This window comes from Lycium ferocissimum, chromosome 3, assembly GCF_029784015.1.
Source record: "Lycium ferocissimum isolate CSIRO_LF1 chromosome 3, AGI_CSIRO_Lferr_CH_V1, whole genome shotgun sequence".
NCBI lineage: Eukaryota > Viridiplantae > Streptophyta > Magnoliopsida > Solanales > Solanaceae > Lycium > Lycium ferocissimum.
The window spans coordinates 67954964-67977927 of NC_081344.1; the positions used below are offsets into that span (position 1 = coordinate 67954964).

The 22964-nt window shown below is 34.0% G+C and overlaps 2 protein-coding genes and 1 long non-coding RNA gene across 4 annotated transcripts; 2 read left to right on the forward strand and 1 right to left on the reverse strand.

Moving 5' to 3' along the window:
- Window positions 1-2963: 2963 nt before the first annotated feature.
- Window positions 2964-5920, forward strand: LOC132050515 (large ribosomal subunit protein uL16-like). The gene is made up of 4 exons (XM_059441785.1): window positions 2964-3116; window positions 4450-4951; window positions 5511-5592; window positions 5689-5920. Exons 1-4 carry the CDS (start codon window positions 3107-3109, stop codon window positions 5761-5763), a joined length of 669 nt encoding a protein of 222 aa, XP_059297768.1. The 5' UTR covers window positions 2964-3106; the 3' UTR covers window positions 5764-5920.
- A 2809-nt stretch (window positions 5921-8729) lies between these two features.
- LOC132050513 (geraniol 8-hydroxylase-like) lies at window positions 8730-14851 on the reverse strand. Of its 2 annotated transcripts, XM_059441781.1 has the most exons (3): window positions 14122-14845; window positions 13588-13872; window positions 8730-9456 (listed from the first exon to the last, which is right to left on the reverse strand). In XM_059441781.1, exons 1-3 carry the CDS (start codon window positions 14716-14718, stop codon window positions 8851-8853), a joined length of 1488 nt encoding a protein of 495 aa, XP_059297764.1. In that variant the 5' UTR covers window positions 14719-14845; the 3' UTR covers window positions 8730-8850. The 2 variants fall into 2 exon arrangements, with proteins under 2 accessions (XP_059297764.1, XP_059297766.1); XM_059441783.1 differs by lacking the exon at window positions 13588-13872 and having other exon boundaries at window positions 14122-14851.
- LOC132050517 (uncharacterized) lies at window positions 9343-13049 on the forward strand. Its single transcript, XR_009413438.1, has 2 exons — window positions 9343-9477; window positions 13016-13049. It is a non-coding gene; the product is annotated as an uncharacterized LOC132050517 (long non-coding RNA).
- Window positions 14852-22964: the final 8113 nt, after the last annotated feature.

The following is a 22964-nucleotide window of genomic DNA, read 5'->3' on the forward strand; positions in this document are numbered from 1 at the left end:
TTGAATTACTTTTAGTCTTTTAGAATTTCGATTAACCTTTAGTTAATCAAAATTTGTGAACAAATTAATCGAAGGTTAAAAGGACCAAAAATGCACTCTCCTAATTGATTGAAGGTTAAATGTCCTAAATCAGATATTCCAACAAAATACTGCTTACATAAAAGGACTAAAAACATGCATATTTGACGAAATGCGTGTTTTTAGGCCTTTTATGTAAGAAGTACTATGTTGTATTTGAACTACTTTTAGAACTGTATTGTCGTAAAAAATGAAGCAATAGTACAAGCTTAACATAAACATACGAAATTAAGTGATGAAATGACTAATAATTTACGATAAATTTGTGAAGATTTACCGGTAAACGGACCAAAAATGCACATTTCCAAATAACTTGAAGGTTAAATGTCCTAAATCAGATATTATAGGGATCAAAATTAAAATTTATCCATAATTGAAGGAGCAATAGTGCTATTTACTCATCTGTTCCCTTCTAACTATCGTAGCTTAAAGAAAATGTCCCATATTAACTATCACATTAGGAATTCAAGATCAAAGTTACCAATTATTTCCAACTATATCGTTAAAATTAAATTATTCATTTATTATATTGCTCAATTCTCAAACAACATCTAATAAATATGGGTTACTTAGTAAATCATACCTTCTATTTATTAATTTTTTTAATGAACGTGAAAAGAGCTAAAACGTACTTAAATGAAGCGGTGACACGAAGGGAGTAACTTACTTCTATCCTGACTCGGGTATTGATATGCCGGGATTTTTTCCCTTGGGTAGAATATATAAGGTATTTCTAAAATTGCCAAGAATATTATTTAAATGGCAATTTGCAGGATTACCCTTTGCTGGGGTGGTCTTTAATTTTTGTCCTTCGCTAAAAATTTCTTGGTTTCAGGTTCGAACTTCCGCTCACTTAAAATTTTTTTAAAAAATCGCAATATAGAGTTTGGATTAGCAATCAAAACTCTGCCTTAAGGCATAATTTTGGCCTGAAGGTACATTCTGCCTTAAGGCTGAGTTTTGAAGGCAATTCTGCCTCAAAACTCTGCTTTGCTAATCCAAGTTCCACCTGGTGAATTTTTTTTGAATTTTTGATTGAGTGGGGTTTCGAACCAGGAACCTAGGAATTTTAGGCGAAAAACAAAAATTAAAGACCAACAATTTGAGGGGGAAAAATTAAAGACCAATGCATTTGAAGGGCTTCGCAGGCAAAACTCTGCCTTGCGAATTCAAGTTCTACCTGGCAAATTTTTTTCAAAATTTTTGATTAAGTGGGGGTTCTAACCCGAAACTTAGAAATTTTAGGCAAAGGGTAAAAATTAAAGACCAACAATTTGAGAGACAAAAATTAAAAACCAATGCATTTGAAGGGCACTCTGCACAAAAAATGTCATTTAAAACTCCAATCTTATGGGCCATATAGTACCCTACTCCTGAGGAAAGTGGACAAAAAGCCAGTTTTATGACTCATATTTAAATAACGGAAAAGGCTCAAATATGTCATTCAACTATCAGAAATGGCTCAATAATGCCACTCGTCAATAGTTTGGCTCATTTATGCCATCGAACTATAGGAAATGGCTCATTTATGCCATCAAACTATAGGAAATGGCTCATTTATGCCACTCATCAATAGTTTGACTTGTTTATGTCATCGCCCGTTACCAAAATGACTCATCCATGCCATTTTTCATTAAAGGCGATTTTACAATATCATGTATGACACGTGGCCTCCAAAAATTGGAAGAAATTTTTAAATTTAGCCGCTTTATAAATTCAAGTGTGAGACTGAATTTGAAGATTTCGAGTTTGAAGTTTTAAATATCAATCTAGCAGGTCTGAAGTTCAAATTTACAAAGCTTAACTTTGACTGTAGTTCCAACTTCAAATATTTTGAATCCGAAGTTAGGCTTGGCAGTTGGCAAGCTACAACTTTAGATATGTATACATGACAAAATATAGCTCGACACATGGCATGACTAAAAGGGAACATGTGGCAGTTGAAGGCGAAACGCTGCTTAGTCGTTTCACTTAGTTGGAATGAGAGACCTCGGATAAACCTAGAACAATCCTACCAAGGCAATTGCCTCGAGTCATTAATGACAGATTAATGTTGTGTGACCGGTCCAGATTTGAAGCAAACGTTACGATTTAGAATTAAAGCAGCATTATTGTCTGTTATTACTCATTAATTGAATTTAATCACGGCTTAAGTGCTGATGTATTTGTACTATAAAAGGAGCCTAAAGGCCTCTCAAAAAGGGGCATCGAATAACAACTACTCTACTATTCAATCTTTTGCAATTAAGCTTACTTTGTCATTCTTTTGTACCGGGATAACATTTATTCTACGAGGTCAAAGCATATAATTGTTCCACCGGAGGAAAACCCATCAAAGGATTCTCTCTAAGCATCAACAAAGCCCAGGATCAATTATACCATTTATATTTTATATTGGCTCTCTATTCTCTTGAGCCGAGGGTCTTCCGGAAATAGCCTTCCTATCTTCCGAGATACGGGTAAGGTCTGCGTACACTTTACCCTCATCAGACCCCACATTATGGAATTTCACTGGGTATGTTATTGTTGTTGTTGCTGCTTACTAATCTCATTTTCTTATTTGTAATCAGTTATTTAAGCACTATTTATAACAAATCAATTTACGTATTTTTTAAATCACAAATAAATTTAATTGTTCTCTTTTTAGGGTAAACAAGATCCGTGATATTAAAATTTGAAAACTTCTAACCCAAAGTCTAAAGTTAGAGACTCTCAAGCCCATCTTGAATTTACTTTTGTTAAATTCGAAATCCAGGATAGCATCCTTTATATTTTTAGTAGTAATATTTTAAGTTTGAAATTTATGACAATATTATTATGATGATGCTTTCCCATCAAAAGTTTTCTTTTCAACTCAAAAACCAGTCCAAAAGTGGCTAGGTCGGGCAAGCCTTGCTTTTACCTGACCCACTCCCTATAAGCCCATAAGGCCCAATGAATACATGCACCTGTTAGCAACTTAACCTAGGTGTTTTTTTTCTCATTTTCTTGTTTCTCAAGCCGCTAATCAAATCGAAGAGAATTAGCCATGGGTAGAAGTAAGTTTTTTTTCTCCCAACCTCTCTTTTTTACGTTAATTGTCATTTTCCTTTACATGGGTTGTCTATATTAACTCAATTTACCCTAATTTGTTTTCAAGACAAGTTATTATAGAGCGACTCATAGCTTTTCGTATGATTGTTTGAATATTGCCGAAATGATATACTCCCTCCGTTTTAATTTATATGAACCCATTTGACTGGACACGACATTTAAGAAAGAGGGAAGACTTTTGAAACTTGTGGTTCAAAATAAGCCTTGAAAATTTGCGTGACTGTAAATCATTCATAAAGTGAATTTGTTTCTAAATTAGGAAAGAGGTCATTCATTTTGGCACGGACTAAAAAGGAAATAGGTTCAAACAAATTGAAACAGAGGGAGTATTATGTTTGTTTCTAGATGGTACTCGATTGAGTAATTCATTTGAATTATCTCTATTTTGCTTTTTTGTGCATTACTCCGTAGTAAATGTAAAGAACTGATAGTGTTAGAGAGCTCTAATTTGTTTGTAAGACAAGTTAATATTGAGCGATTTCAACCTCCACAAATGGAGTTGAATCATGAATGTATATTAGGATTCATATAGCAAACAACCAGAGATATTTGTGATCGAGTTGTGGTTGTGTGTTGTTTATCTGATAGGAAGAATATATAGTTAATGATGCTACATTTATCAAGCTTAAAGCTAATGGTGGTTTTATGATGGTGTACAGCTAGTGTCTTTGTAACCGATCAGTTAATCTCCGGCACTGACGGAGCTAGAGCTTCGGTTACGAGTTTGGTTGAACCCAATAACTTTGGTTTAACCCTGTTTCTGTCTTAAAATATACATTGAATATGTACGAATTATTAATTTGGAATCCAGTAACTTAGAAGGACTAGAATTCCGAACCCATAAGCTTCAAATCTTGGCTCCAAGTCCATTCCTAGAAGTGATAAAATTGGTAGCTTAAAGATAGAAAACTTGCCCCTTTTTTTCTCATAGTTGCTTGCAAAGCAACCCTTTTCTCCAACCAAGAAACTGTGGAGAGATTATCAAGGAAACAAACGAAGGGTCTCCTTATTGGAGATAAGCTTGAAGGAAAACGGTGGTTTGCCATGCTGTTTTCAGGTTCAAGAAAATCTTAATTCTTTGTTTCTGTGAGAATTTTTTGATGAATCCATGCAAATGGTTAAAAAATGTATGTTAAGATGCATTAGTTTTTTTGTGTATGAACAGAAACTCTTAAATATGAACAGCGCTGACCACCATTTTGTTATTCTTTGTGAGTGAGCGCATTCATTAGTTTTGATGAAAAGCCTTATGTGTAACTGGTTGAATTCTTTTGTCAGGACCTGCAAGGTGTTACCGCCAGATTAAGAACAAGCCTTACCCAAAATCACGGTTTTGCCGTGGTGTTCCAGATCCAAAGATCAGGATCTATGATGTGGGTATGAAGAAAAAGGGAGTTGATGAATTTCCTTTCTGTGTGCACTTGGTCAGTTGGGAGAAGGAGAACGTTTCAAGCGAGGCACTTGAAGCTGCTCGTATTGCTTGCAACAAGTATATGACCAAGTCCGCTGGAAAGGATGCTTTCCACCTCAGGGTTAGGGTCCATCCCTTCCATGTTTTGCGAATTAACAAGATGTTGTCGTGTGCTGGGGCTGATAGGCTCCAAACTGGTATGAGGGGTGCTTTTGGTAAGCCACAGGGAGTCTGTGCTCGTGTTGCTATTGGTCAGGTTCTTCTCTCTGTTCGCTGCAAAGATGGCAATGCTAACCATGCTCAAGAGGCTCTTCGCCGTGCAAAGTTTAAGTTCCCTGGCCGACAAAAGATCATTGTCAGCAGAAAGTGGTATGGCTTGTCTTTAGAATCACCTTTAATTTTTATGCCACTCTACTGGTTGAGTTTTGACCACCTTGTATTTCCCCATATCAAAAGATGGTGCTATTCTTTTATTGTGACAATTATACATTTTTTCAGGATTATCATGTATGATTTTGGTATTCTTCAATGCCAGTATTTTTATGTTTCGATGCCAGTTTCTTTTACATGCCATGCCAGTTTTTTGTGTGTGATAGCCTAAGTTTTGTCTTTTTTTAAACATTGTTAGGGGAGACAAACTCTTACGGATCTGCTTCCTTCCAAAAGTTGTGAAGTGCCTTGAATCCTAACTTGCTCTGCCTCTTTTAATGTTAATATACTCAGCAACTTTTATTTGCTGCCTTTCTAGAACAGGATCTGTTCTATGGGCTAGTATTACTGCATCTTAGTGATAGGGAGTCAAAAGTGTTGACACATTTATTTTACCTTGTATTAGTACCTAGCCGAATTAAGCATTTGGTTTTTGAACGTTTTTCACTTAATAGAAGTTGTGCTTGTGTCACACCTAATGTGTTTTCTTTGATTACAGGGGATTCACTAAGTTCAGCCGTACCGATTATCTGAGGTACAAGTCCGAGAACCGTATTGTAAACGACGGTGTCAATGCCAAGGTATGTTTTGTTTGTAGTCTATTTTTTACAATACAAGATCAGATCTTGTTGCCTGTTGGTATATGAAAACTTATGGATTTTCTCATGCTTTTGCAGCTTCTTGGCTGTCATGGCCGTCTTGCTGCACGTCAACCTGGAAGAGCTTTTTTGGAAGCAGCAACTTCAAGTTAAAGAATTTACCAATCTGAGCCTTTAGTTTTCTACTTCCGCTGAATGAAATTTTGTGTCCTGAGCATCCATCTAGTTTTGAACCATTACTTAAGTTGTTACTGCTCTAATCAAATATTTACCTTTTCAAAAGATAATTATTGGCTTTTATTTGGATGAATTTTGTCTTACATCTATTCTGACCTTGGCGTTTAACTTCGTTTCTTACTGGTGTGAGCTGCATCTCTATTTCTCCTACTTTTAGTCGTGTATTTGATATTCCTGTTAGGGGCACAAGCGCATTTAAGTAATAATGTCTCAAAACAAGTTCTTTGGGACTCTTCAAAATTTCTGTCGCACCTGTATCGGATCCTCCAAAAAATTCGATTTGAAGAGTCTGAGCAACATATAGTTCAAAAAAATACAGATTTCCCAAATGCAAAAAGGAAAAAATAAATCCCACCTAAACCTCCTGATCCAACGATGGACTTAAACTAGTAATCCTCCAGTTCAAAAGAAAAATATATAATTCAGAGATAAATCAGTTGTCTGGGACTCAATGAGCTTAAATTCCCTGCGGCTTGTCTCAACCAAGCAAATATCCAATGATTACTAGGAAGCCTTGCAGAGTCCATTGGTGATGGACAACTTCAAGAACTCAATGATCATTTTGATAAGGTGACTGCTAATTTTCTTCATGAAGCTGCTTGTTTGAATCCGATTGACCCATATTCTTCTTTTGACATAAAAGATTGAAGAGAATGAATGATGACTTGATGAACTTAGTATGAGTGCTTTTGAGAATCTGCTTGCAACCTACATTGATTTTCTCCAATCTAAATGTACTTTATGATCTTCCAGAAAATTAGTTCAGACAAAGAAGCATTTAAACTTTCCACTTGGACTCTGCATAGTGAAACTTGTTTACGTTGGTAGAAATAACTTTTTTGACCATTAAATTTATCAAGAATGACATGCGAAATCGAATAAATGCTGAAATTTTTAGTTGTTGCTTGATGTCATATGTAGAAAACGATGCATTTAGTACTATTTCTAATGATGCTATATTAAAAACATTTAAAGAAATGAAACCTCATCGAGTAAGTTAGAGGATCTCGATGTTATATGTCAAGCCCTCGGGCCACTAATGTTCCGCCTTAATAATTTGACAATTAGTACATTGAGCTACAAATCAGCAAAATTCTTTTTCATATCATTCCACTAGTATACTTCTTTGAGATCATGATACATTTTTGTCGAGCCCAGATGAATAGAATACCGTGAGCAATAAATTTCTATGATAATATAAGTGTGTTGTGCTTTCACTAGTGAATTGTTTTTTGTTGATTTCTTTGTATATTTACTTTTATATTTGACATCACTTAGTAAAATACCTGACTCTGCCATTGAAGATTAACATAGATAGTACTTGGCCAATCTGCAAAAAAGGAGAAGAAATAGTTAGCCACATCTTCTTCATTTGTCTTGTAGCCCAAACATTTGGAAGTAAGCAGAGCAGATAACATTAATGCTCTCTCTAGTGATGAAGATTGGATTGATGGTATTAGGACTCAACCCTGTATCGTTCTCTAATATAGAATAAATAGATTTTTCTTTTTTCTTTTTTGCCTATGGAATCTCTGCATTTACCAAAATAATAAAGAGACTCAACATTGATCGTGCTCAAGAGTTTAAACTCCTAATATCAAATCATTCAACTTCCGTAAACATCGATAATATTTGTGTCAAAATGGAATACGCCAATGCCAAGGTCTTTTATATTTAATACTAGTGAAGCTTTTAAGAGTGATAACAATATAGGAGGCCCCGGCGAAGTGATTCAAAACTCAAATGGAGAGTGTGCAGTCGGGGGTGGCTCGACTATAAGGTCAATAAAACAATCGGTTAGGGTCTCTTTTTTTTTTTTTGAAAAACTTCTGTCGGGATTAGTTAAAATTGAAAGAACTTCTTTCGGGATTAGTTAAAATTAATTTTGAAAGAAGTTTTTCAAAATTAAAATTGATAAAATCTTATGTAAGATCAATAATGTCTCAAGATAGATTGAAGGGATTAGTTATATTATCAATTTAAAAGGAATTGTTAGAACAAATCGATTATAAAACAGTAATTAATAACTTCGCATCTAAAAAAGCCAAAAACTATCATGGACGTGAAGAATAAAATAAAAAAAGGTTTTTAGTTGTTTGATTTTAGACTTCAAATAAAAATATATATGACGATCTTTCCTTAAAAACATTAGGGTCTCTCTCTGAAATTTGACTTTAAGCCTCCAATATTGTTGAGACGGCCCTGTGTGTAGTTGGTTTCCTTGGGACATTGATCCAAGAGCGAACAATATAATGACTCTCACACTCTGTGTCCCAATTTAGGTGTAATAGCTCAAATTTTAAGAGTCAAACATTTAAATTTGATCGTAAATTCGAACTCAGGATCTTTAAATTTTTTTGAATCAAATTAACTTTTTTGAAGACTACGAAAAAGTATTGTAAGTCACAATAATTAATAATTTATATATATGAAAAATACATAAAAATTCACAGTAAAAGTTATTTGACTTTCGAAATTCATACATCATCACATACATTGGGACGGAGGAAATAATTTGTTTTCAATAAATATCCACTTTATAATCAAATTACCCAAAAAAAATAGGGAAAAGGGCCAAATATACCCCTACAAAAGTGTGTTATATATGTTGTGTAAAGTAATTCATTCCAATATAGAACTTCATAAGTATATAATAAGGTACATACACAGGTCTTTGAGATTTGAACATTGCTACATTTATGAGGAAACTAATATTGCACAACAATGTCCTCTTTTTATCATCATAAACTTCTTAATTTTCGTTCTCTTTTCCTTTATAGAAAATAACAAAAACTCTAAATGAAGCGAGGTTTGATTAGTGAGGAAGATTGTAAACAACAATTAATTTCATTGAGAAGCATCACATAGCATTGCTTGATATATATATGTTCCATACGCATATGTATCACTTAATCATGATTAAGTAATACTATATATTAAGACTAAAATGTTTGGTTCAGTGTAAACACCAAATACAAATAAATATTTATTGACTAGGCAACTTCAAAGAGGAGATGGGATGACTCGCAAAGGAAGGGCTTTGGCTAAGGTGAAACCAAATTTCTCCTCCATGTCTAATTCATTTGGTCCAATGTCTGCCTCAAGTTTCCAATTGAAGGAATTCAAGAGTGAGCCCAATATTACTGGAACCATTCTCAATGCCAGTGGCAAGCCAGGGCATATTCTTCGACCAACACCAAATGGAATCAACTCAAAATCTTTTCCTCGCATGTCCAAATCTGAACTCCAAAACCTCTCGGGTTTAAACACTAAAGGGTCCTCCCAAAAAGTAGAATCTCGACCAATTGCCCACACGTTAACTAGTACCTGTGAACCTTTTGGGATAATGTAGTCACACAATTCAACATCTTGTTCCACTCTACGGGGCAGTAAGAACGGAACTGGTGGGTGCATTCTTAAGGTTTCTTTGATAATACATTGCAAGTAAGAGAGTCGGGAAATGTCAGTTTCTTCTATTCGTTTTCCTTTTCCAGTGATTTTTGCAAGTTCAGCTTGAGCTTTCTTCATAATCCGAGGTTGTCTAAGTGTTTCTGCCATTGCCCATTCCAATGTGCTTGTAGTTGTATCCGTACCCGCACTAAATAAGTCCTACAACATTTGTATATCAAAGTATTAGGTGAGTATGGCCCGTGCCAACACTGGCCCAACACAATACTCCCTTTGTCTCAATTTATGTATAGCTGCTTTTTAATTTCGAGAGTCAAATAAAAAAAATTCGTAATTTTTTTATATTTCTTTTAAATATTTTAAATTATCAATTCTTGTGACTTATATTACATTTTTACGTAGTTTTTGGATATGTAAATTTTATTTTAAAAAACTTAAAATTCAATATCTGAATTCACGACCAAAATTAAACTTTTTACTAACCTCCGCATGTCTTCTCTTAATATCTTATCAATATCAAAATTTATATCATTATCATTATCCTCACCATTATACATGTTGGATATATTATTCTTGTAAAAGCCACTAAGAGGACATGAAACCAACATAAGGACCAAAAAATATGTGCTCGAATTTCGTCTCAAGGGGAAGATGAGAGACAACGCACTGAAAATAAACACGCAACATCCATTGAATTTCAAAATTAATAAGGATGGACAGAAATCCAAAGATAACATCAAAAAGGAGAAGGATGAAGGAAAAAGAGAAGAAGACGTGGGCAAAATTGATTGACAGGGAACACCACAAACATAGACATGAGACATGGAACATAAACTTTAGAGACATACATGCAGCTGAGAATATAAATGCGCTCGACAGAAGCAGGTAGAAGAACCGTAAAAGCCACATAAACATCGTGATTCGAGTATATACATTTCTATATTATATAAATGTTGGATCTTCAATTTACTTTTAGTTCTTATGTAGAGGTCTCTAAGTTTTGTTCCATTTTATAAAGTATCTAGCATAATCAAAATATCCTACATTTTTTTGGAATAGTTTTATCTAGAAATTTGTCTATTACAAATTAAAAATTGTGATTACTATTGATACAATCCATCATCGAAAAAGTTCAAGAGTCGCAACAATATGACATTAACATGTATTTTGGAATGTCAAAATGTGATGGTTTATAATATCAAATAAAAAATTCAAGATAAAAAAGTGTACACTTTTGAAATGACATGTTTGTTAGCGTTTTCTTCACGCAAATGAGTGTTATATTGTGGATTATGTATTTGTAATTTATTGATTTTAGTTCGAGAAAATATCATGCAATAATTAAATACTGTCATACTTGATTTTAATGCCAAGAAATAGTGATTTCATCTATTAACACCAAATAAATCATATTAATCTTTTAGAAATTCAAAGAGGTAATATCTCAGATGGTCACTCAACTTTGTTTTCTAACCCAAAGATCACTAAAATATTGGTATTTCACTTAGAAAGTCATCAAACCTATTTTAAGTGATTGTTTTCATTAAATTTTGCTGACATGAACTTTTTATTTAAAGTCAATTTTTTAAGAAATAAAAAGATACTCATTTTAACTATTTTATTGACCCGCCCCACTTAACTCGACTCGCTAAAAATATATTGACTAAGAGTCAACGGATACAACTTACATAAAAAAATATATATATGAAAATCAATATCTAAATTGATCTATAGTAATCTAGTTTACCTTTGAATTACAACATATTGTGGACGAATTGCCTTCTTTTGTTCAAATCAATTTTTTCTTTTGTCATTTTGTGTTATCTAGTTTATCACTTTATAAAATAAGCCATCATAGATTGATTGTCATCAGCTTATCAAGATTAATAATCATAAACTTGTAAGCATATTCTTTTAACCGGAGGTAATTATTTAACGTCATAGACGAAGAGTGCGATTTAATAATTCTTTTTAATTATATTGATACATTAAATAATTAAACTTCATTGTACTCATTTTAAACTTTATTTTAATTGACAAACTTTATTTTAAAGATACTCATTTTGTAGTAAGTTACTTAAGATATTAATTTAGAATTTAAATAATAACACCTTTGTGTTTGTGGATAATGTTTTGCTATTTTATCAATTAGTTGCATTACTATTTTTAAATGTAAAATGGTAATCTTAAAATTTTGTTTAAAAAAAAAAAAAAAAAAAAACCAAAGGGAAAAAAACTGAAAGCCTCAACTTCAAGTCCGTGCGTAGTTAAGGAGAGAAGGTATTGGGGGGTTTGGGGGCGTGGGGGAAGAGGGTTTTTTATTTTATTTTTAAAGAGGCCCTTCAGCTTCTTAAGCCACGTAGTGCATAGAAAGTTGTGGGCTTTGTGGAGTGATGGATGATGACATAAGCAAAATGGTAGTTTGGTCAAAGCAGAAAAATATTTGCTATGTAGCTACAGTACAATTCCCTCTAACCAATCATGTTACTCCATTTTAAAGTGAATTTACGAAAATAGACTTATGATGAGTGCCAGGCAGGCATGTTGAAACCAACATTTATAAAAGAGAGAAGACATCATTTAACCCCTGAACTTGGCACGAAAACTCACTTTAACAACTAAACTTAAGTTGTATTTATATACCCCCCTTAACAACTTTCATCTTAATTAAATACAACTCCAGATGCTGATGTGGCCAAAAAAAAAAAAAACAAAAAATTAAGAGAGTAAAGAGCATAAAAAGGTGGACCCGCTGATATATATATTATTATATAATTAAAAAATAAAATAAAAATAATATACAATTAAAAAACCACCTTCTTCTTCACAACCCCCACCCCGCCTCACAGCCCCGCCCCCTTTTCTTCACCCCACAGCCCCGCCCCCACCACCTTCTTCTTCTTCACAACCCCCCACCCCACGCCACAGCCCCGCCCCCACCACCTTCCTCCTCCTTCTTCTTCTTCACAAATTCCTCTTTCTCTCTATATTCTCATCATTCTTTTCTTACCATTTTCACCATTTTTTGATTTTTGTTTTCTTTCAAAAATAAAGTTATGGAATAATGGTTATGGAAGAAATGGGTTGCTAATAATAATAATAATAGCCAACAATAACAACCAAAACAACCAATTTGGACGAATTTAAGTGTAAGTGGGACTAATTTGAGAAGGAATGGGATGAAATTTGATGGGGAGATGATGGTGGTGGTGGTAGGTGTGGGTTAAAGATGACAATTGGATCAACAACTACTGAAATTCAGGTCATCTTCTTTTTTTTTTTTTTCCAGTGATTTTTGCAGTAGAAAATGTGAATATACATAGAGGTGCTTCTGGTGGGTGTATATGGGTCATCTTCATAGAAGAAATAAATGTATTTCAATTTGGTGTTGCTTCTGGGTGGTTATGGTAGTGGCGGCGGCGGCGGTTGCAACAAATGTGGTGAGGATGAGGAGAAAGAAGAAAGAGAAAAGGGAGAAGAAGAAGAAGAAAGAGAAAAAATAATAAAAGAAAAATAAAAAATGAACGGTTGGTAATTTTTGACATGGCTATGACGTGGCAACGATGTGGCAATGACGTGGCGCAAGTGTAATACACCTCACATTGTGAGAGTGGTATTATTTTTTTAGGGTGGAAAATAATTGAAATGAAAGTTGTTAAGGAGGTATATAAATATAACTTAAGTTTAGTTGCTAAAGTGAGTTTTCGTGTTAAGTTCAGGGGTGAAATAATGTCTTTTCTCTTTATAAAATATAGAAAAGAAATATAACCATAAATTACAGTAACTAAAAGAAACTATAGCAGATCAATACATAATTCACCCACAACAAATAATCTGGCATATACAATAAATAAATTAAAGCATTATTTAACAAGTATATCATAAGCATATTAAACAAGTATATCATGTTCTCTTACCCGATGAATAAACTTACTATACATGGTATTTAATGTCGAATCGATAAACTACTTAAAGATCATGCAAGTCTGATTCTTTTTCTCTTTTTCATTTTTATAAATATATATAGGTATCTAAAAAAAATCCTCGAGTTGGGAAGCCTATAGCAACGAGAGAGAACAAAACTTGCTAAGTTTCGTACGTTCAAATTACACCTCTAAAATGTAAAACACTTCTGTTAATGAAGAAAATTGAGGTGTCACAATATGAAATCTGAAATCTTTATCTTTTCCTAAATAATAAGCAGGGGGGAACTATATTAAAATCATTTTAACTTTTGATGGTAATTAAGGACAAAGCCAGTAAATGACTGGGAGTTAGGATGACAATATATATTAACTTAAATTCATAAACTAATTAGAAGAGAATACGAACCAGGAACATGGACTTGATGTGATTGTGATCGATCTCTTCAGGATTTTCTTCGCTAATATTGAGAAATGCTTCCAAAACATCACTTCTTTTACCATGAAACCTTCTCTTTCCCTCTAATCGTTCATTAATCAAACCATCAAAAAGTTTAAACAATTTACCAAAAAGAATAGCTGTGCGTCGCCTTATTCCTTGAAGATCAATCTTTTCAAGTATGGGGAAAAAATCTACTAGGTTAGGCTTCCCTACCTCAGCCATGATACCCCAAATAACGTCCTTCAACTCCACCTTCGAATCCAAATAAAAGGGCTCATAATTACAGTTACAACAACAATATATTGCATTCAATGCACCATTTAATCACTAAAAGAAAGTCAAAATGAGGGGTCGGGGTGTAACAATCATATTTTTCATCTCTACCTTTGAATCCAAAAAAAAGGTCATAAACAGTTATCTTAACATTGTAGTATATCTAATGCAACGTTTAATATTCAAAACGAGAGGTCAGGGTGTCACAGTCAAGTTCTTGAGCTTTACCTTTGAATCCGAAAAAGGATCAGCCAAATCCTTAGAGAAAAGGATGTTGGACAAGAAATTGAGATTAGTCTTGAAAGCAGCTTGACCTACATCCAAAGCTGCACCTTCTTGACTACATTTTGTACAATAAGCAATCAATTCTTTCACCTTTTGAGATCTTAGATGTTGATTTGCATCAAGCCTATTGGAAGAGAAGATATTTGTATTCAATATTCTTCGAAGCGTTCTCCATTGAGGACAAACAGGAAGCCATGCCACAGAGAATTTGCAATGGTTGTGTGCTTGAAGGGCATCAGGGACAAATCTACCTGAAAAAACTTGATCTTGATGTTTGAGGACTTGTTTTGCAATGGTTGAAGAAGAAATGACAACTGTAGTTATTTGGCCTAATTTTAAACTCATAATTGGACCATAGATTTTCGCAAGATTGGCCAGTGATATATGGGGTTTTGCACCTAACAGGTGAAGGTTTCCAATAATTGGCCATGGTGATGGCCCTGGTGGAAGTTTTTTGTTGCCTCTGCTGCATAATTTTGCTAGAGTATAAAGAAAACTCAAGGCAAAGATTGATCCCAACACAAGTGTATAGTAATCCATTATGCCTCTCTCACACAGACCCTTCCTTCAACACTGAGATAAAAAGATGCTTACCTCTTTTATATTTAATAATATAGAGGAATATATCCAATACGGGTGTGTGTGGTCATAAATTTAAAATGTAAGGTACAGTCTGACTTTCGTTCCTTTGATACGATCCACGCATCGTGCGGGTATGTCTACTGGTACTCTTTTAAAAAGAAAGTGTAAGTTATAATCTGACTTTCGTTTAAAATGTAAGTCATATTCTTCATTGTGTTGCCTATTTCTTAGTTTAAAGAAGAATTAAGCTAATATATGATGTTGTATTCATTGATAAGGATATCATCAACTTGGCTGTTCATCTGACTTTCCAGATTTCCCAGCAAATAATTGAGGGACATTTGATCATAACCTGTTTGTCTTGTGTAACTACGTACCACTATAACATATTTTGTCTGATTGAGGGTTTCATATACTCCAGGAGTGTTACCAAAGTACGTCCAGATCTTTCTTGTCCTTTTTTCTGTTGCTCGAACTCTCTAAAAATATTGCCGTATCGTGTTGAATTCTCCAAAAATGCACTATTTTTGGAGGACCCGACACGCACCCCGCAATATTTTCGAAGTGTCCAAGCAATATAGCTTCTAACTACTTTAGTCATCCAATATTTTATATCTAAACTTACCTCCATGTTCGTTTTAATTGATGGTCACCTTTACTCCACTTTCTAGGTTATCAAATTTCATTTGCCAAGTGTTAACATATTTCTCGTCAGTTTCAAGATTGAAAAATACATATACAGTGTAGTTTTGTAGAGTAGAGTAATTTGCGGAAGGCCTAACTTATGAATTGCTTTCTTGGTCCATAACTACTTTGTCCATTAATGTTAAATGCATTTTGTTCTCATGCTCCTTTATGGGTGTGTTTGCAAAAAAATATTGTCCCAAGTAAGGAATAACAGAGGCATGGTTGAGCATCATTTAGGAACTAAATTGGAGCAAATATGCCATTGATTAAGTTCTATGTGAAATATGAGCATTTTTGGCCTACTCCTGCTAAAGAAGTAACTTTCCTCATTTTTAAGAAATTTACTTTTTTTAGAGAAAATGTTTTTGCAAAATATTTTGACCAATTAAATATGAGAATTCCTCAATACCAGACACACCCTAAAAAAAACACCAGAAAGTTGTTGAGTGATAGTGCTATGCACTTGCCAGATTCTTCCTTTAGGCTAATTGTTTTAATACTTTCTAAACTGTTCCAAGTTTTGAGTGTGACTTGGCTCCTATTGTCCGTTTGAAAAAGTATCTTAGATTATTTGTGACATGATCATAATTCATTTGACATTGCTTTTTGGACTATATGCATTTTCTTTCAACCTCTGTAAGAGAAGATAAGAACAAACAAAAGATAAGATATGGTATATGATGATTATAAAACTTGGATTGACGAAATCTATCAGAAATGGTAAGATATTTTATAGGCTTAGATGATATTTTCTGTTGATTTGCTTGCTAAAGTAAAAGTTAAAACGATATTTTCGGTTTGAAATTGACAAGAGCACCTGTAAAGTTATAATTGGATTGTACTTTAAAATAAAATTGTGTTTTATATAGTGGATCTCATAAGTATGAAACCACAAGTTCAGTGATATTATTCAAATGGTTATCAAATTTACAGCGGAAATGGGTCACACTGCCCTGTACTACTGAAAATAAGTTACATCTGGCCTTCGTTATACATTTTGCATATACCAGAACTTACCATCATGCATTTGTCCATATTAACCACCCACCCGGTAAATCCGTCATCCTAATTCCTAACTTAAATAATACACGTGGCTGGCCCTCATTGAATACACTACTAAAAAATCACTATTTTCCCACTGAAATTTTCCATTGAAAAATGTTTAGTGGCTATTTTCATTGCATGTCGGTAGGAAAAAACTAAAAACTAGTGTTTTCACACAGAAAAATCAGGAAGTTTACCAGTGTATCAATGGGAACCTGTTTCCCATCATGTGTTTACCTAGTGAGCTGGTTCGGTGGGAATGAGGTGGGGAAATAATGTTTTATAATACAAATTTCTCACTGGATATCGGTGGAAAAAACTTGATAAAAAATACCCGCCTGATTTCTAATTAAAACCTACCGGACTCATCCTAATAACCCATGCCTATCTGAAGCCCCCTTGACTTAAATCCCTTCTTCTTTGTTCGTCTAACATAAAGTTTTTAAAATTTAGGGTTCTTCCATAAATTTAAAAAGCTCTCTCTCCTATGGATTCACTGAAGAGAGGTTGGGTGGGTTTTAATTAGAAACGGGGCGGGTATTTTTTGTTCAATGATGGTCATGTGTATCATTTAAGTTCTTTTTTTTGCGCGGATTACCCTTCATTTGGGGTGGTCTTTAATTTTTGCCCTTCAAATTGGTGGTCTTTAAGTATTGCCTTTCGCCTAACACCCTGAAGTTGTGGGTTCGAACCCAAAAACCGCTAAAAAAAAAAAAAAAAATCGCAAGCCAAAATTTAGGGTGAATTTTTGTTCAATGTAAATTCTTTTAAAGAGGGTAAAAATTACTCAGTCGAAGGGCAATCCTGCAAATTGCCCATTTAAGTTGGGATGAAGGATTTAACGGGTGGTGGTAAATATGGTCAAATGTATAACGTTAAGGTCTTGTATATATAAAAAGTATAACGAAGGGTAGGCATAATTTATTTTCAATAGTACAGGGGAAAATATTACCCTCTTTCGAACTTACAATTTGAAACGTCACCATGGCATTTTAACTGATTGCCATGCCTACTTGGCTTTCCGGTCACTGATTTTTCTACCAAATTTATATTCTGAGTAAATGACTACAAGTTTTGTAATTTTAAAACGATAAAATTGGTTCTAGTTTACTTTGTAGAGAAAAATTGTAAGTCAGATGATTATTTAAGAAATAAAATCATATCAATATGGTAAATCTGAACCTTTAGACCAATTAGTCATAATATTAAATGTTTTTAGCATGCTCAACAAAATATTTGTTGCATAATAATTCATGCAGCTTGAGATTTGTAAGTTGTTTCGACTTTCGGGAGAAATAATTTTTTGGCCCTTTATAATCTTTTTTTAATTTTATGACCCTTCTAAAAGAGATCTTCATTTTTTATACATAAGAGATTTGAAAAAAACACATAAGAGATCTGAAAAAACCATTTTCTTCTATTCAAATTGTAAGAGGGCAAGAGATCTCATTTCCTCTCGACTTTCCCGGAAGCAAAAATGATAGCAACAAAAAGCAGTCATCTCCATTACTTTCCCTAGATGCTACTCTATAATATGAGTTTGCGAGTATCAAAAGGAAATTTCTTTTGAAAAAGATCCGACATAACCTTTTGGCATATGTTGTTTATGTAAATAAATGAATGATGGGCCTAACTTAACCCCAAAAAAACTAGTTTGTGAGGGAAGGATTATTCAGGTTCATATAAGAAATCCACCCATTCCTTAAAGGGAAAGGACATAAATGGCCATCCGGCCCAAACTAATCCCACCGGATGACCCAAGTTTCTCCAAACCCATTTTGTAGCCCGCCAGCCCATTTACTACAAAAAAAAGACCTATTGTGGCGACTTTAGTCGCAACTAAAAGTAAGTCAACACAAAAAGTCGTCACTAAAATTTCGTTGAAAAAAACAAAAAAGGACTATTGCCACTAAAGATAAAAGATGTATCATACATATAAAAAAGTATCATTGTTGTATAGAAGATGTATCCCTACAATATATCTATAGAAAATGTATCATAGGTTTGTATCGGTGTTGTGTAATTTGTGTATAATAAATGTATCATCAACGTGTACTCACTAATCATACATATATTATACATTAGTTATACATCGATTATACACTAATGATTCGCATACTATACATATTCCATACATAAGTTAAGTATAGAAAATGTATCATTATTGCATAGTTTATGTATAAACTGTATCATTCTTATATAGAAAGTGTATCATACGTCTAGACAATGTATCATACACATACAATATATAAACTGTATCATTCTTGTATAGAAAGTGTATATAAAATGTATCATTCTTGTATAGAAAGTGTATATATAATTCCAGCATATGAATATAAATTGTATCGGTCTTATAGAGAAAGTGTATATAAACTGTATCATTCTTGTATAGAAAGTGTATCATACGTATAAAAAATATATCATACATATACGTATAGAAACAGTATCATTGTTGTATAGAATATGTATCACTACTGTATATGTATAGAAAATGTATCATACGTATAGAAACTATATCATTATTGTATAATATGTGTATAATAAATGTATAATCAACGTATAATTTATGTATAATAAATGTATAATCAACGTATAATTTATGTATAATAAATGTGTAATTAACGTATAATTTATGTTTAATAAATGTATACTTACAAATTTTATTAGTTTGTAGTTGATATATTTTAGTTTGTTAAGTTTTCGATGATGGTTACTTTAGTTTATTTATTTAGTTCTTCTTTTTTAATCCCTAGTAGAAGATAGAAAAATAAACAGAAGTTTGCAGCGAACTTTTAGTGGCGATTTTAAAAGTCGCCACAAAAAGTCCGATCTTTTTTTTTTTTTTTTTTTGGGCCAGCGCATGGCATTAGTTTGGCCGAATGGCCAACTCGGGACATTTGTTCAAAATGGGGCCTTTTTGGGCTTTTTTTATCCCTAATGGTCACACCATGTACTTTTCCCTTCCTTAAACCACCAATGTGGGATATTTTAACAGTTTAGTTATAGTATTTGAATAAATATAACATCTATTAAAACGGAGAAATGCTGTCATTTGACGCACTTATGTGACCGCAACCTTTCTAATATTTTTTTTCATCTGGAATACAAATAATACATTCTTAATTAGGCCAAAACGAATATGCTATTATGCTTCGGTAAATGTTCAAAGATGTAACTTATCCATTTGTCCCAATTTACGAGACACATTTTCCTTTCTAGTCTGTCTAAAAAGAATGTTACATTTCTATAATTAGAAATAACTTTACTTTAAATACCCCTTTTACCGTTAATTAAATGATTTATAGCCACACAAATGTCTAAGGTTTGTTTTAGACCACAAATTTCAAAAATTTCTTTTTTTTATTTCTTAAACATTAGCATATAGAAGTCTTAATTAATTCAAATCTTTGTTTTTGTAGTTTCAAATGATATTTAGAGGGCCAAACATCCCACTCCCTAAATTTTGAGGGGCCTAATTTGCTAAGGAACCCAACATGGGCTTTGAAAAGGACAATACAAGCAACTCTGGTTGGTTTAGCAAATAAATATTTAAACATAGTATTGAATCATCTGTATCTTAAAGATTCATATATCTGATCTCAACTATTTAGGATTGATGTCCTCAAATTTTTGTACAACGAAAACTATGGACTCAGTTTACCAGGGATGGCAAAACGAGCAATATTTGAGCAAACTAACAGTAAAAGAAGTTGGCTTTGGACCACAATGCAAGGTTTATAACTTAGAGACTCTTTGAATAGTGCATGTATATTAACTTGACAAGCAAACATAAGAGGACATTGGATTCTTATCCTACAACATGATCATTAAGTATTTTAAAAATTAGCGGTGCTAACTAAAAACAACCATTGACATGTAACTCATAAGATACATCAAAATATATTTGCCTATTTCTTATTGTAGCTTGTCCTTTTCATATTTGATATAAACTAAGCGTCCACCAAACAGTATAGAGAATCAGGTTCTCTATCTGTTTCCTCAAGTACACAGACAAAAAGTAAATAAGACAAGATATTTAAGTGGAAAACTCCTTACTCAAGGGATTAAAATCACGACCTACCGGAGTGGGATTTCAACTTCACTAACTGAGCAACTTAAAGATTAAAACCTTTTGCAACCAAGGAATTAACCTTTTAATTCCTCACCCCTTACAATAACTTTATTGTAAGCTACAACCCTTGACTAACTCTAACCAAGAAACCAACCCAACCTTGACTAACTCTAGCCAAGCTCTAAAACACACCTTGACTAACTATAGCCAAGAAACAAAAATAACAAAGGTTGAAACCTTCCTATAATGACACTTCTCCAAAGTAGAGTAGGATTACAAATGAAGAGCAAAATGATAAAGACTTAACAAACCTAGGACCTAAGACATCTTCAGTTGTGGGGATCTGGTCTTTGAGTTTGATGAAGCTTTGTTCTTGATAGCACAAAACGAGCAGTGGCGGCTACACTTGTGAGAATGTGATTTTCTGTTTTACAAGTGTTAGGTTAAGCATTGTAACAAGTTGTATATATATTGGGAAGTATGTGACCATGGATAGGGACATTTCATCTTTTGATATTGGCCTTTAGTTGCAGGTTTGACCTGTAAGAACTGAGTTGTCTTTCTTCTTGATTCGCCATCAAGATAGTAACAAATCTCGCAGCTTTACAATTGTAGCGCATTGAATGTACGACACTCAGGGGACCTGATCGAGTACCTGGTCCCTCAAGTGTTTGTCAAATCATCAAAACACAAAATGACATAACTTATCAATTTTTTTCTTTTTGATGATGACGAACCCATAAATGAAATTCCCCCTGAGAACTAGGTTCCCCACTTGTTCCCCTGCGGATCAGACTTAAACAACATGTTAGCATCCATTTTATTTGAAATTTACCCCTTGAACTTTCAGCATCAGCATATCAATTTACCCCTTAGAAAAACTTCCCCCTTTTGGCATCACTGAAAAGAGTTATAAAAACGGTACAAGCACAACGAAGTTCGGTGACATTAACTCATGGCCACTGGGACAACACAACATGAGCAAAAACAAGAACAACAGATAGAAAGCATTGCATAAACCAGAGTAATTGCCCATGAAATATAGTAAACATGATAATATCCAAGACATAGCAGTCAAAACAGTATAAATTATGATAATTAAAATGTCAAAAGTACCAATGTCATCAAGAGGATATGAGTGAACAAAATAAGAGTTTAATAGAGGAGGAATGGGGTAAAGGGACATGGAGATTGAGGACAAGCTGGGAAGGAACTAAGGAGCGAAAGCTTTGAGGATTTTATCACATCTCTCACTGGTAGCCCTCTAACCTGGACCATTTGGTCACAGAGCACATCAAGCTTTTGCCTTAACTCAGCATTTTCAGCCCTTAACGCAGCATTAGCAGTTGCCATTTCATTACTGGGACTAGGTTCATGTGCCTTTGCAGCTAGCTTTGCTTTCAAGATAGCATTCAAATTTTGCAGCCTTTCAATTTTACGAGTGTTTGCTCCACCGAGCCTCAATCGTGCTAGAAATGGTTGAATTGCTGCCAATACCCCCCTTCTTTTCCAAATAGTACTCACATTCCTCTAAAGTCCCCATGGTGAACATGTGCTTTCTAGTCCCTATAGTGGTCTTTCCAGTCTTAACATGGAAATGCTCAAAGACCTTAGTCAAGAAAAAGCCATATGGGAGACCATGCTTGCCCTCTCTGGAATTAACCACTTTAATCATATGCTCAATCATTAGAGCGAGCGGTGATAGATTGAAAAGTTACTAGAGCTTTGAGAAGGACCGGAGTCCAACACGAGCAATACATCTCCTTTCAGACCTTAGAAGCAACGCTTTGTTGACAAGCTCAAAAAGGAGCTGATACTCAGGCTTAAGCTGCTTCTTATAAAGCCTCTCACCAGTCGCAGATACTTCCCTTTTGACAATCATATCTTTGAAAGCTTGTAATGTCTTCCCTTCAATTGTTTTCAGCCCATCAGTTGGGACACCAAGAATTTCACCCAACTTTGCGTCGTCCATCTCGAACTCTTAACTCATTTACTGTCATGACCAAGGTGGAGTCATCAGCCTACATTAAGGAAGCATAGAACTCTGCCACCTCATCCTCAAAGACACTAGAAGCAGGGAAGCCAAACAGATGCTCCTACTTCTGAAACTCAACAATCTCCAACAGCTCTTTCATTCCATGTTTTTCAGCAATTTCAAAGTCAAACACTTTGCCCAGCAGCACCTTTTGCTTTTTCAAATTTCCTTGTCTCTACAATTCTAGCTCCTTAGTTTTTTGCCTCTTCTTGGAGGAACCAGGTTCCTCACTCTCACTGCGTTTTCTTTTCTTAGAAGAGCCAGGCACACTCTTCTCCTTGTCAACCTCTACTTCAGTCTCATCCGCCACAGCTTTCTTTCATTTTTCTTCTTTTTTATGGAGCAAGCAACATTGATGGCGAGGAG

Coding starts and splice junctions, on each gene's coding strand:
- LOC132050515 (XM_059441785.1), top strand. Junction 4,952..5,510: donor ATCATTGTCAGCAGAAAGTG/GTATGGCTTGTC, acceptor CTTTGATTACAG/GGGATTCACTAAGTTCAGCC. Junction 5,593..5,688: donor ACGACGGTGTCAATGCCAAG/GTATGTTTTGTT, acceptor ATGCTTTTGCAG/CTTCTTGGCTGTCATGGCCG.
- LOC132050513 (XM_059441781.1), bottom strand. CDS start 14,718: ATGGATTACTATACACTTGTGTTGGGATCAATCTTTGCCTTGAGTTTT. Junction 13,873..14,121: donor ATCCTTTTTCGGATTCAAAG/GTAAAGCTCAAG, acceptor TTGGATTCGAAG/GTGGAGTTGAAGGACGTTAT. Junction 9,457..13,587: donor ACATCAAGTCCATGTTCCTG/GTTCGTATTCTC, acceptor CAAATGTTGTAG/GACTTATTTAGTGCGGGTAC.